This window comes from Cololabis saira, chromosome 19 (genome assembly GCF_033807715.1).
Source record: "Cololabis saira isolate AMF1-May2022 chromosome 19, fColSai1.1, whole genome shotgun sequence".
NCBI lineage: Eukaryota > Metazoa > Chordata > Actinopteri > Beloniformes > Belonidae > Cololabis > Cololabis saira.
In genome coordinates this window covers 16,002,120-16,017,893 of record NC_084605.1, presented here as the reverse complement: position 1 = coordinate 16,017,893, position 15,774 = coordinate 16,002,120, and the positions used below count along the sequence as shown (strand labels likewise).

Genomic DNA, 15,774 nt, shown 5'->3' with positions numbered 1-15,774 from the left:
TTAATTCCTCTTTAATTCAGAATTAAAATTAAATCCGATTTAAAATGAATAAAAACTACCATGTAAACACCTAATTCCGAATGAAAATGGCCATTCCAAATTAGACTTAATTCCGAAGTAAATGGCTGGTTTATTCCGATTTTAAATCCGAATAGAATAATTCCACGATCATGTATACACTCATTCCGCTTTAAATTAATTCCGGTCTTTCTGCGCTGCTCGTTCCCTTGCCCGTCTGTCGCGATGACGCTTATATTCCGCGCTGGGCTTGTTTTCAAAACAAAGTTTCAAGATGGCAGCACGCAGTAAACGGTGGTCAAGAGCAGAGACGATTTATTTAATAAATAGCTTGGAGGACCTGGAAATAATTAAAAGAACAGATGGTAGGAAACATAAAAATTGTGAGCTTTTCAAAGTTGTAGCGGCTAAGTTTGTTTTTCTTCCTGTAGACGTAACTTCCGGTCCACCCCCTTATCCAATCAGAATCCCTCCCAACCCCCAGACCTTAAGCGGAATTGGATAAAGCCGATCAAACGTGTTTTCCATGTAAACCTCAATTCGGAATTACTATTTCCATGTAAACTCGAAGGAAAATAGTTTAATTCTGAATTATTTAATTTGGAATAATTAATTCCGAATTAAAAAACATCATGTAACCGTGGCCACTGTAGGAGAAACTCAGAAAAGAGTTGCTTCTCCTTCAGAGTGAGAGGAGCCAGAAGAGATGGTCTGGGTATCTGGTTAAAATGCATCCTGCTGTAGAGATTACATCCTTTCCCCTGGAATACCACGGTATCCGCCTGGAAGAGCTGGAGGTGGTGGCTGGGGAGGGGGATGTCTGGGCCTTCCTGCTTATGCTGCTTTCCCCACTACCCAAATCCAGATAAGTGGAAGTGAAAGGATAGAAGACTTAATCATCTGAAACTAACCCCCCTGCTGCCCCCCAAAAACAACCCATTTGAACACATGTAGGTATGAGTAGTACATACTCTGTGTACACAGTACACAGATTTTTAATTCTGTATACAAAGGGAACACTGGCACACCACTGACACGACTCCTACCAGGACAAAAACAGCCTCCGTTATAGTCCAGTACTAAACCCTAATTCCTGGTGGGATGCTAGCTATTGATATTAGCTTGGAGACAATTGATGTACTCCACCAGTCTGCAAATTATGTTTGTCAAATCTGATACAGGTTAAAGTCACAGTAAAGCTGGGGGTTGCATGGGAAAAAATAAAGAGAAGTTAGAGGCATTGGATAGCAAATTTCTTAAAAAATGTAAATACTGGGATCTGTGTTATTGATGCCAACCTGGAAGTAACAAAAACATGCAGTTCATCGACTGACCACCAGGGTCTGGCTCTGGAAGCAAGTCGATCTTATGATGGCCGTGTTAAAATGTCCAACTTTGCATCAGAAATAAACATATTTACAGCCTGGTTCAAACACAGTTTGAGTCTTGACAGACAGATTTCACCTCCATGCTACAACTGTACGGGGGGGGGGGTAAATGTTTTGTACTACGACAGGTAAAGACACACAAAGAAATACATTTATATGTAATTAAGGGTGTGGACCTCTGATTGGTGACCAGTTCAGCCTCTGTTGCCACTTTTGCTACTGATTTCTGAGCTGTGAATAAAGACGTACCAGAGCATAATCGTTCACATTTTAAAGGGGATTTATTTTGTTGTGCTGTGAAATGTGAGGAAAGGCTTCAAGAGCACTCAGAAAACCAACGGGTGACATCACAGATGGTTTGTCCAGTAATTGTTCAATCTACGATTTGGCACCAGGCCTCCATGATGTCAAATCTCTGCTTAAGCTACTGCCCCTGCGACCAGACCTCGGATAAGCAGAAGGAAACGGATGGATGGACGGATGGATGGATGGGACCTGCCAAGGTTTTTTTTCCATGACCAGCAACACAAATATAAAAGTTGTACAGTACGAAAATCATATACAGATCTCACATCACCCAAAGGAAAATTTTCAAAATGGGATTCACAGACAGACACATGGTCACAATGCACCCTGGGTAGCACTGATAATTACTTTCATGCCACATGGATCTGCTGATCCATTCACTCTTTTTGGACAACAGTAGTTCAGGAACTTTCCTGTATTTCTCGCTGTAGGATCCCTCAATCACGGCCACTCTGTTTACACAGTGATCTGACAGAAGTCGACAACCTCCCAATCAAAGACAGAAATCTGCTTCTTATTTCTCTAGCATCGTCAAGGAAACCATTCTTCATAACTGGAAATCCCCAAACTCTACACATCAGCCACTGGACAAAAACAATAATAATAATTTGTTATTATTATTATCACTGGGTTTAATCTTAAATCTTGATAATAAATAATAAACAATAATAATAATAATAATAATAATAATAATAATAATAATAATAATAATAAGAAATTGATCAAAATAATTAAACTCATCTATTTATCGTCCGTCTCTCTCTCTCCCCTTCTCTTTTTTTATGTCAGAATAATTATTACGCGTCTCCACCTGTTATTTCGTGGATAAAAAAAAAACAAACTAAAAAAAATAAAAATGTAAACCTTCCTATAGGCTACAGCTACAGACTTATCCGCTGTACCTGCAATAATCCCCCCCATCATTTGCTCGATGGTTCTTTCACCGATGAACACTTGGCACGCTTTTTACCAGAGACCAGAAATCAGTAAAGGCTGATCAGACGCCACGAGCAACATTTTCTCCGGGTGTTATTCATCCGTGCCTAAATGTGACTGAAAATTAACACCAAACTTGATGCAGATAATGATTTTTGTATAAAGATACTAGCGCAGATTACATAAAAAGAAACAACTCTGAAGACTTATCTGTAGTAATTATGGGTCTGAATGCGTTTAAAGCACTGGTCCAAGTCGTCAGTGCTCAAATCCGAGTCCAGTCATGTCATTAGAAGTAGGGCTCAGTTCTGGCAGATAATAGGCCTAAAATACCCATCACACACTAAGAAATGAATGAGACGAACACAGACGCCAGCATGTCTGCATGGTATGACGGCGAGCTCTTCCACTTTCAGGCTCAAGTGATTTCTGAGTTACCTGAACCAAGAACGCAAGACAAAACAGCTTGTATTTCTGCAGATCAATAAACCGATATGACTGATATGGCCTCCTTCATTTATTAATCTTCATCCGTTTTGCATCATTTGCGCTCTTTTCCTTCCAGCTCATCCCCACTTCCCTCCCTCCTTCCAACACTGAGCCAGTGCTCAGTTTCCACTTTTACCCGTGCACTCGGTCCGACCCAGTGCTTCCCAAACGTATCCCGGGGGGGGGGCAGAAGCTGAGGGAGCAAGGTTAAACGTTGACGTCTTCAGGGAGGGGGCTAGGAGCATCACACTGACAGATCAGTAAAGGGCTGCTGACTCACACTGCTGGGTGGGAGGAGCCACATGTGAATGGGTGGGGGCAAAGGGGGATGAATGGTAGAAAAAAGGTGAGAGGAGGGAAAAAGTGTGAGCAGATGCAATCTTGTTGGGGGACAAAAATCTTTACTTGTTTTGTTCTGACCATAATAAAAAAGGCTAGTTTAGTGTTTTCTATTACATTAATACAACAGCAGTAAACTAAAATGTGAAAGCCTTAAGGCTGAATTATGGTTCTGCGTTAAACCTATGCCGTAGGGCAGTGGTCCCCAACCCCCGGGCCGCGGCCCGGTACCGGGCCGTGGGTCATTTGGTACCGGGCCGCACAGAGAAAAAAAAAAAACAAAAAAAAAAACTTTTTTTTTTTTTTTTTTTTTAATTAAAAAATAATTTCTGTAGAATCCCCGACTGATAATGTTTGACTCTCAAACTGATGGTTCACAATGTTTTTCTTCCTTGGATGTAAATACACTGCAAACACACCGTAAGAGCTATAAAGGAATAAAATAAAATAGTTAGTCTTTCTACATTCATACAAGTTTAACTTAATGAGTTAATGAGAAAACAAACATAAAAACACATTTATAGAAACACTGATATTATAGGTAATTTACAATTTCCATTATTTCATTTTATTTCTTCAAAAATGATGTTTTTTTATTATTATTATTATTATTATTACTACTACTATAGCGAAAATACCACAGTTTTTAATGCCGGCCATTTTATTTAGTTCAGCTACACCTTTAGATTGGGCCGTGGAAATATTGTCAGACATTAAACCGGTCCGCGGTACGGAAAAGGTTGGGGACCACTGCCGTAGGGTACGCGGCTACGCGGGAGTCTCTCCGTAGCCTACACCGTAGCCTGACGTGCACCTCCCAAAAAAATGTAACTACGCGTCGAGGCAACGCAGACCCAACACAGACCGAGAGGGCTGTGATTGGTTCACTTGGTAGCAACGCATTTCCGGTTCCGGTTCGTGAAGCAGTAGTGAACTTTCAGCGCTCTTTTCTTCGTGTGTGTGTGATTTTTTTTTTTTTTGGGTTGTTTTGGTTTTTTGCACAATAGTTTTCCTTATCTCTTTGAATCAGTATCAACTAGCGCTCTGGGGGGGTTTTGCACCGCGGCAAAATGGAGTGACGGAGAAGTCCGAAGGGTTCACGACGGCGTCACGGCAACGGCGTAGGCTCTGCGTTGGTTTAATGCAGACGCTTAAATCAGACTTTAGCCTTACTAAAATCCAGCCTGTTTATTGAATTTCAAAAATGTGCAAACAGCTACAGTACAGTCATATTGTTTTATTAGACGAGATATCCTCAATTTAATAAAAATGTAGTCAACATGAAATCCTGGTATTCCTCAGGTTTACACGACGTGGTGCAGGTCCAAAGGAAGAATCCATTAAATCCAGATCAGCTGTCAAACTGCAATAAAGAGGACGGACTTCGGAGGAGGACACACTTGGAGCAAATCTTTCACAGGTTCTGTTGATACCCGAACTATGACAGTGTAAGGGTCATAACAGCTTTAAGAATGATTTTAAATTGATTAAAAGTCCAGAAAAAAAAGTTGTAATGATCAGAGCAGGGTCAAGTCTGCTGAATCATCAAATCAGACAATAATGAGGAGCTGAAGGTTCCTGCAGCTGCTCAACCGTGTATAATCTCTAAAGGTCTAAAAAATTATTATCACACCGTAAATATGTATTGCAAAGGATAACATTCCCGAGTTGATAAAACTGATTTTGTAGTACACTTTTCAATCATTTTCCTCTATGAGGCTAGTATATTCACAGAACCTGGACCCTTTCCCAGTCTTGGACAACTCCCCTGCCCTCTAAGCCCTTCACAGGCAGCACATCCTCCATTGCAGGAGTGCACTGACACGGTGATGCACAAACAATTGATAGCTCATCTTAATCCATATTTTCAAGGCGAGGGCCTTGCAGCAGGGCTTCTTTTCGTCTAGTGGACAAAACGTTTTAAGCTCCCGTAGGCTCAAATGACTTGTGAAGATAAGCCACAGCTGCTAATTAATGTAAAAAGATTGATCAGTTGATTCTGAGAAACCGTTACATAACTCACCTTAATTTCAAAGCTTCATAAATGTATTAACTTCAGAAACTGAATTAAAGGAACTTGAGCTTTCCAATAGTACGTCGCATGTGCACCTGCTCAATGTTGTGATGCACGTGTGCCTCATTATTATTAGATTATTAGATTTCCTCTTATCTTCAGACGTCCGGTTTGTTCGCTACTTTGATTTAAACTTTCAGAATCTAAACTTCCTTCTTATTACTTTGACTTTGGCCTAAATGTACACGTGTTTTGCAGTTTACTTTTCCTTTTCAAAGCAAATATTGGAAGTAATGCTACAACAGTTTTGTTAAAGACACCCCAATGAGTAGGGATGGGAATTGATAAGATTTTTCCAATTCTGATTCCATTTTCGATTCTGTTTAACGATTCGATTCTTTATCGATTCTCTTATCGATTCTCATTTGGAAAAAAGGAGAACAAACACGTCGATTAGCATCGATTTTGTTTTCTCTTTGAACAAAAAATACAAGTGAGGTCTTAAGTCCCCAGCCTTGGGCTCCTTCATGGTGGGCCAGGGGGTCCTCACAAAATTATTTGTAATATAAAATATGTATTTAATATAAAATAATAATAATAAAATAAATATTCTTCTTTAGAAATTCTGTAGAAATTAACTAAATACAACAAATTATTCTGTGGCGATTACACAAGAATGTCCGGTAACATGTTCAACACCACATACTTAGTCACTGCTCGGTGACATTCATCTATTCTGGCCTGATACTTCCCTGCCTTGATGAAAGGAGAAGCTAGCGGTAGATGCTCTTTAACTTCTCCCATAGATGAGCACAAGGGCGACGGCTTCGGCCCACCGAGCTATCTACCGCCCGTGACGCCAGCAAATTGTCGCTGCATAAAGGAGCCTCTGATTTTCAGCTAGAAAAGCTCCAGTTGCAGACTGGCAGGAAGAATGGAGGAATAGAAACCTGCGATGCACAAGTGTTGCTCACGGGGCAGCTTTGTTATTCATGTCTGACTGGCACATGCAGGACAGTCTTCACCAGCTCTCTGTCGTTCACACATTTTGGGATTTGTATGCTTTCACCCTGAAAAAATGTTCCACTTCTCTTGCTTTTGGGAACAAAAACATCTTTGCACAAATATATTGCCTTTTATAGAGACAAAACCTGCATCCTTCCACCTGTGAGAATTGAGGTTGAGGATGAATAATTCAATACTGAGCTATTTTTATATGTAGATCTCAGCGGGGAGGGCGTGAATCAGAGTGGAAGTGTGTGGATTGAGCCGTCTGAGAAACAAACTTTAACAAACTTAAAAGTTAAACTGAAATTGAGTTCTTAATTTATTCTCATTTTCAAAAAATCCATGTGAAATCCCAAGACATGGCAAGCTTTACCTCTGAACATCACCTTACTGGCATCCGTTGTTCGTCTCTGTGTCGCTAGAAAGGTCCAGAACGCCTAATAACTGGACGAGAGCAGCAGGTGGAGTAGAAACGCAATTTTTCTTTTAGTTCAGCTGAAAACAGTTGTCAAAAATTCATTACTTGGTCTATAATCTCTCCTGTGCCTACAAGAGTGTTGAACCGGGGTCAGTTTGCATTTCTTAATATTTAATATTCATCTATTAATAAAGAAAAAAAGGTGTTTGCGTGAAGCTTAAATATAACTCATCGTTTCGCTTTTTACTTCTTGCTAAGAACTGTGACTTTTGTTTGGAAATGTTAATATTAAAAGTAAATTGATACTTTCCAGCACAGATTCATGCATGTTACAGGATAAAGTCTTCCAAGATAAAACCTGCGAGGAGATGGAGGCAGGACTATACTCCAGCTGCAAGGCTTTTATGATGGAAAAAATAAGCAACTGAGGTGTTTACACTCCAACTATTCCAACTGGCAAATGACGGAAACTCAAAATCAGAATAATCCTCTCCAGGATTAACTGGCAAAGACCAGTTCAGCAGCAGTGCAGCAGTCTGTTAGGCCACAAGGGGACCAAAACTAACTTCCAAGCAGTAAAAGACCTCTCTTTAATTAGTTAATATAATCTGATAACAGGAGACACTGAAAAACCATCAGATAGGGAAAAAAAGAACAAAATGAGACTTTCAGGTGGAAATGCAAAGTGATGTAATCAGAGAAAAAACACAGAGCATCTCAGAAAGAGAATGGTATCCCATCTGTTAAACATGGTGGTAGTATCATGGTGTGGGCTTGTTTAGCTGCATCTGGGCCCATCGTCATGGAGGAAATCATGACCCATGAAGTCTGCTAGGAGGTACAGCTCATCTGTTCTGAGCACTATGCAGTACAACAGTGAGAGAGCACAGGCTTTACCAAGGAAAGGTTAAAAGAATAGTAATGGAAAGGAGCAGTTAATCTTACCAAGATTTTACGGGTATGGAAAAGTGAATCCATCCATTTTCTATACCCGCTTCATCCTTTTCAGGGTCACGGGGGTCTGCTGGAGTCTATCCCTAATTTTCAGGCGAGAGGCAGAGGTTCACCCTGGACAGGTCACCAGTCCATCGCAGGGCCACATATATAAACACAACCAGACACACTCACACCTACGGGCAATTTAGAATCACCAATCAATCTACTACGCATGTTTTTGGACTGTGGGAGGAAGCCGGAGTACCCGGAGGGAACGCACGCAAGCACGGGGAGAACATGCAAACTCCAAACTGAAAGAGTCGAACCGGGCCAGGGAGTCGAACCGGGGACCTTCTTGCTGTGAGGCAACAGTGCTAACCACCAAGCCACCATGCTGCCAAAAGTGAATCCAATTTGTCAATTAATAAACTAACTTGCTAATGTTTTCCTGTTAACTTAGCCTCCATTTGGGTCATTTGAGAGCTAACCTGAAAATCTACTCATGCTTAAGATTTCTGCAGAAATCCACCACATGTAGCTCATGCGGCTCTGCTTCTCTCTTCTTACCATCTAGTGATTCTTTACTGTACGTGAGGACTTGTGAGTGACCCAAATCCATCACGGACTTTTATAAGTCCATATGTGACAAACGTGTTGCAGCCCCCACCACAGCATCCTCAACACCCAGATAAACACGAGAGACACTCGAGAGACAGAGAGAGAGAGAGAGAGAGGGGTGGCTCATCCCATCTAAATATAGGCCTCAACAGCAGCAATATCTTAAATATTTTATTGCCTCTTCTCCAGAAATGGAGGAGGAAGGGGGCAGGAGGGGGGGAAACAAATGAGAGGGGCAGGACAGGATAAAGCAGAGGAGGGAGCTCAAAGAGCTTCGTGAGAGAGTGAGAGAATACAAAAGGGGAAGTAATCAAAAAATAAGAAGTGGAAAGAAACCACGATAAGGGGAGGGGGGGCATAAGGGTCTTATTCCCCTTCCTTTGTATGCAAATTAATGATCTATTTCTGAATTTCTCTAGACAACTGGTGCGTCAAGGCAGATAAGAGGGTTATCCTCTTAAGAATGGGCTGGAAATCTCTGAGTCACTGCAGTCTCAGCCAGTTGTGTGTAGTATTGATGACTTCCGCTTGACGCTATCGCAAAATTAAAACCACAGGCAACTCCTCAGCAAAATGCAAATATGTGAAAAGATAGGATGTATAAAACAGATTTATGCCAAGGAGATTTGGAAACTGCCAAAAACAAACGTCACACTGAAGCATCCAGCGGAGCGTTTATTCCCTTGAGCAGAGTCGTTCTATTTTGGCCTCGCTGTAACTGAGAGGATGAAGTGCTGCTTTGTTGCTGCTGTAAGATGCCCTTCTCTCTGCATACTGTGCACTGTGCAGCATGCTGAAGGAGAGATAAAGGTTAAAACCCCATCTAAAGGGAGTTGCAGTGGCAGGACGGCACATGCAGACCAATCATGCAATATTGATACACAAGCAGGTCCCATGTGGAGCTGAGATGTGGGGAACCTTCTTGATGCGGACACCCCCAACGGAGCAACACAGGACATGCACCAGCACATACAGATGTGTTTCCATGTGCCGCTGCAGCCTTTGTTCTGTTTCACAGTGATGGATGAGTGTGAAGGGTGAAGCACGTGGAGGGTCACTAGCTGAGGCCCTGCAGAAAAATGGGCTGCATCCCAGGACGAGGTGCCGCCACAGAACAGCATCGATGGAGCATGTTCACACCTCCTTTCTACCGAGGCAAAGATGCACACACACGGCTGGCAAATGAGATGGCATGAATAGTTCTGTTTGGATGATAGAACCCATCTGAAGTTGCACTTCAGGTGTATGCGAGACAAAAAGAGACAGAAAACCTTCAATGCTTCATGATCATTATTAGCATCCACCAGCAGTGGATTGTTGCATCTCCCCTCAAGAGATGGGAGCAGTCGAGTCTATTATGGCGCTTTTCCACTAGTACCTACTCAGCTCTAGTCATCTCGGCTCGACTCAACTCGGCCTGGTTTCTTTTCCATAACAATTCAGCACCTGGAGCAGAAGTAGGAGGGTTGGAGCGAAGCTGCTGTGACGTATTTGATTGTGTGATCTAAACGGAGAAGACAACAACACTAAAGATGTAGAACCTGGAGGAGATGATATATGTGCTGCTGGGTCTGTGGCTTGTGTTCGATATCAAGTTAAAAAATGAGAGTCAAAGAAGCTTCAAGCGGCGACGCTTTTTAATTTTTATTTGATTTTCTCGCGCTGCTGAAAAGTCAGCTGGAGCCGCGAGCAGCTATGAAGTGACAGAGCTCCTGGTAGATCTGGTCGTTCCTTATCGCCCGTCTAGATCCCTTTTTAATTCTCTCCTCAGCCACCAGGTTTATGAACATCTGCACCTCAGAGTTGGATCATGAAACAGACTTTCGTGCTGCCGTTGCTGGTCGAATAAAATGAACAAAAAGCCGCCGTCAGTCGCTCTTTCGCTGATTTCCGCCTCCTGACTCAGACGTCTGACTCCCAACCCCCCGACCAATCGGTGGCCTGTAGTGTGATGACGTCAGATGCAGCCGACACAGCCGCTTAGAACCTCGGCAAGGTAGAAAGAGAAAAAGTATCTACTCGGCACGTTACACCCCTAGTGGAAAAGCGCAAAACTGAGGCGAGGCGAGTCGGGCTTAGTAGGTGCTAGTGGAAAAGCACCATCAGGGATGCTCTGGCGTAAGACGAGCGAGGCTACGGGGAAATGGTGACGTCAGCGTGTTTCTGCATCTCTGCTGACTGGGGTTTTTTACAGCGCTGTTGCACAGATATCCACAGACGAACACCCAAGAGCAGAAGTTTCACAAGCAGGAACACGGAGCCCGAGTGTGAGGGAAGGGCTCGGCTGGGATGCAAATGCAGACGTATTGAGTGTGAAGGGTTTCAAAAGGAAGCAGGGCAACACCAGAGTGTGAAAACAAGGAAACCTGCTCAAAGCTCAGTGAGACGTGCTCTGGATTAAAGAAGATGGAAGTGCAACTATTAATTCAGGCCTCATTGGCAAACTGCTCCTGCTGTCTCAGGTTCGCAGGGTTTTCTTCTGCAGGCTGCATGTTTCAGCTCTTTCCACAGATGTTCAACAGGATTTAGATCAGGACACTTCACAATGGTCCAGAACAAACACTCTTTAGTGCTTGTGGTTGTGTGTTTCGGGTCATTATCCTGTTGTGCAGCAGAGATCAAGCTTTCTGACACCGAGCAGCACACTTCCCTCCAGAATGCCTTCATAGTTTTGAAATGTCACCGTACTCTACATGGATTCAAGACACCCTGCCTGTGTTAAAGCAGCACCTCAACCCCAACCCCCTCTCTTTGCCACCCGCTGTCTTTCTTGCTTGCTTAAAGCAGCATGTCTTAGCAGCATCAGAGGATAATTTGGGAGTTTCTTGGAAACCAAGGAAATTTAACCAAATGGTGTGGAAAAGTGATCCACACATTTTTGCAGCTGATTTTGCAGCTTGGTTTAAAGGATTGGGCACCATACTTTGGTCCACACAACACTATGATGGGTCCCCAAAAACAAACTTGTCACTGCTTCTACCACCATTAAATATGTGGTTTTGAATGAGGCATTTAAGCCTAGTGAATGAACTACCGTTAAATTTGGTTAAGGCATTAAATGTGATACTTTCTTTCTATGAATATATTCATAGCTGTGCTGTTTTGTTCTGTGAGGACAATGAGACATTTTTCTCAATCGGGTGACTCGAGAATATAATGCAAGAGTCGGAGCTCCTCGCAGCCACGACAATGAAACCTCGCCATCAGACGCCTCTGCAGTGGTTTATCCGGCGGATGCGTTCCTAGTCCGTTATCTCATCCACACCATATTTACTCTCACACAATTCAGTGTCGGAGTGTCTCATGGCCTTAATGCCTAAATAAAATCACATGAGGCCAACAGGACGAACCACTTAATGAAAGGGAAATGAGAGCGAATGCCAGCCACGGGCATCTGAAATAGTCTTAGTCTGTTGGATTTGATAAGAAATCCAATCTAATGAGTCAAATGAAACCCTTTAGGTTTAACTAGGGACAAAAGGCCTGAATGGTTAAAACAACTGCTCCTCTATGTCTGCAGTGTGTGTGTGTGCGCTCATACTCTTCAACAAAACTATATTAAAGTAGAAAGAGGGGGAATGAGCACAACTAAACTGTGTCTAGTGGAAATGTCTTACCCAATTTCTTTGGCGGCTGCTGGGAGAAAAACAATATGCAAGAAGACAAAAGCCTGCTGTTTAAGGGCAGCGTGTGCAGGCTGCAGATAATCCATCGTAGGCAGCATCTTACTGGCATAACATCCTTGTGTACTCCAACAACAAAACATGATCAACTTATTTTTTAAAGAGTTCAGTTTGATGTTAAAAGAAGTGGAAGGGTGTGACACCCAAGAGTGTTTAATACGGGAGGGTTCGACGCTTTCCCCTAGAAAGTTGTCGACGTACGACTTCACAGAACAAATAGAACAAGACCCGATGGTTCAATATCAGGAGGGTGGATGTGACCAGCAGCTTATCTGCACCTGCTTTTCTTTAAATGACACAAGAGCAGTGTAATTACTGTGTAAAAGTTGTCCGGACTCAAATCCCGTCATCACTTCACTTTGTGCCGTTCAGACTGAACGGTGCTGCACAGACATATTTCTAAAAGATCACATTTTTTTTTAAATATGAGAACCAACTAAAAAAAAAAAAATCAATCAATCAATCAATCAATCAATCAAAGTTTCCTGTAGTGTGTAGAGTGTGACAATATAATCCAGACAGCTAACCACACTACAATATTAGCTGTATTACAAACATCCAGAACCTCGGCTGTGAACCTCAGGGTAAACATGAAGGAAGAGCGGTGAAACAAGGGGTTGGGATGATCCGAGAGGAAGCGTGATGTATCGGATGTTACAGCACGACGTGGACACTAGTAAGGACATCATCTTTTAATAATGTGGTCCGTCTTGTGTCTCTCCTGGAAAATGAGACATAATTCCCTTCGATACCACTTCAGAAAATAAATGTAAAATCAGTATTTATAGGTATTTCGTTTCTTTTCTTAGCTCATTTTCTCATCGGGTGTTGTTAGGATCCAAGTAAAAATCCCCGGAGTGTGCAACTGTGGTCTCGATTATCCACACAAACATTCCTGGTCGTTAATGTTTCACATATTGGATCTTCACGATTTACTATAAGATTTGCGAGACTCAAATCTGACTCCAGCAGTTTCTCACTCTCATTACTTCACCCGCACAGAAATATTTGAACAAATAATCAGTATAAACATCAAAATGATCAGAACGTTACCTAGATGTGTCAGAAAGAGAGAAATGGGACCATATCAATCCCAACTATCTGGTGGTTCTCCATGTCTTTTACCAGTGGAGCTCCGACCTCTGGTTTTAATACCAACCTGACCTTTTTGTCTAAAACCATTTATCTGAACCTGAACTGCTTATTTAGAAAATGTTTGGCACATTTAAAAAATGTTTTAAAATCTTTTGGGCTTGTTTGTTTTTCATTTCAGTTTGGTTATTTTTTTGCTCTGTGGGTTGCATTTCCGCTTGGAAAGTTTCACATAAATAAGGATTGGCCGAGTCCGGAGCGACGTAAAGCCGGTCTTCTTAGGTCCTGAGCAGAGCTCTGAGCTCAGATTAAGTGAACATCACAGTCTAAGTGAGGACAGCTGTGACGGTGTCCTACATCTGGCCCTTAATCCGCCCGCCACGGGTCAGTGGTCCACGCCAAACATGTGTCACAACGCAACTGGATTCAACATGATGTTTTAGAAATGAGATTTAACCCTTTACAGGGCAGGTGACCATATTTGGTAACTTTGATTACTGCAAAAAAAGTTAGTGTTGATAGAGGTCTCTTAATATTCTCCAATAACCCTGTAGAGTTAAACATTTAGAATTGAAAGTATTTCATTGAGCGCCCTTTGAAGGGGTTGAGAGAGAATGAAAACATTAGGACGCCCCTGCATTGATGCGGCAGATTAACTCAAGTGCGGCGGGTTCAGGTGGGGAAGATATGCTCACTGAAACTGGAAGATATGCATCTTTGCTCTTCTTGTCCTCGTGTCGAGTCTTCCAGATTTGGAAGCAGATGAAATGAAAAGGAGCTCCCTCTCTTCCAGAACTTGTTGCACACAACTTTTTAAGCATCCCCTCCCACGGCGCCTACCTCTTGAAATGGCCAAGCAGCGTGCCGACCAGCTCGCCGATGCGGCTCTCGTTGGCGGGCACCATGCCCTGCAGGCACACCACCAGATCCCTGCCGTCCTTGGTGTGGAACACAACCAGCTGGTCCTTCCCAGGAGACACGCTCACCCCCGTCACCTGGGAGAGGCACACACAGGTCCAGTTAAACACGGATAACCATGCACACAGCCAACAGCAAGGTAGAGGAAGGTACAGGTAAGAGCGGGGTTTCACAAGCGTTGCACATATTGTTATACAGTAATCCCTGGCTATAACACGGTTCACTTTTCACGTCTCGCTGCTTCACGGATTTGCATTGAGCATCGTCTTCTGCATTCTGATTGGGTAAACAGTCTCCCCGCTTCTTCACTTCCTGTGTCAATAACGTTGGTTGCTTAGCAACAATGCTGAGAACGGCCAATGAGCTTCAGCAGCAGCTCAAGAACGGGACACTTTGATGAATCGTTCATTACAGTTCTCAAATATAATCCATGGTAGCATGTGGGTTTATAAGAATCTTTTTGCCCAGAAGAAAAAAGAGCGACAACAACTACCCATAACTATGTTCTTCTCTCGAAAAAACACATCTGAACCGCGGGCTTTAGAAGAAAAAGACGCTACAGAGCGAGTCAGGATGCAGCGGCATCAGAAGAGCAGTGAAATACACACCAGTCACAATTTGTCTGACTGTACTTACTGTATTTTTTTTTCATAATCATTTTTATTTTTTTTCCCCGTTCAAATCCAATTAATCGGGTCGCGGTGGGGCGGGGCTGATCTCTGAAATTTGAAGCCTTGTAATTGTAAAAAAAAAAAAAAAAGTTGCTATTGCGGCTTTCCTGTACTTATTAGAGCCGCTTGAGAGTTTTTGTTGGGTCCTGTATATTTGTATGACGCGCTGCTGCTGACATAGAAGCACGCTGAGTCCGAGATACGTTTTATGGCGTTTAATAACAAAACTTCAGTCACATCGGCCTCCCGATTACATTCACTTAGGTTTTAAATGTGTACACTGCAAAGTGTAATCGGGGAGATCAGTAAAATGCGGTCAACAAAAATTACGGCTACCCAACGCTCCTCTCTCCACCTCAGTGCAGGTGATTTGATTCCTTGTATAAGCTACGGTGACGACCCACGGGACCCAAACTTCCTTCATCACCGTGGCAACCAGATCAAACAAATGAAACATCAATATATGGCTCCTACAGTTGCTACTTCGCGGATTTCACCTATCACAGGTTCTTTTTAGAACGTAACCCCCGCGAAAAACCAGGGATTACTGTACATCGCATAGAAACACACAAAGTGTGTATACAGATGAGCATTTGTTTGAGACATATCTTGATTTAGCAGATATAGAAACTGACATGAGGAGGGAAGATACCTTATAGTTATAGTAAACTGGAGTGAAGAAGGTTTTGAAGTGCTTAAAATGTAAGAGGAGCCTCTTTCATCAGGCCCTGTTCTCCATCCTGCACATTTTAAAAACCATGACAGCCTAAAGCTTCCTTAAACAAGACTTTCTATAAACTGGGGGGTGGGTGTTTCCAGAAGTTTGACTGAATACAAACCAACATTAAATCGCTGTGTCACACAGAAGATGTGTGATGTTGCCCTTCATGTTATGCAGCGTTATTTTTTGTGCATCCGCAACAAAGGCTTAAAATAAGGC

The 15,774-nt window shown here is 42.6% G+C and overlaps 1 protein-coding gene across 1 annotated transcript in view; it reads right to left on the bottom strand.

Moving 5' to 3' along the window:
• The window catches only part of myo1d (myosin 1D), a 140,307-nt gene that overhangs the window by 25,235 nt on the left and 99,298 nt on the right, over positions 1–15,774 (bottom strand). Inside the window, exon 21 of the mRNA XM_061708988.1 lies at positions 14,086–14,240. Coding sequence (XP_061564972.1) covers positions 14,086–14,240 — 155 coding nt within the window. The remainder of the gene's footprint in view (positions 1–14,085; positions 14,241–15,774) is intronic.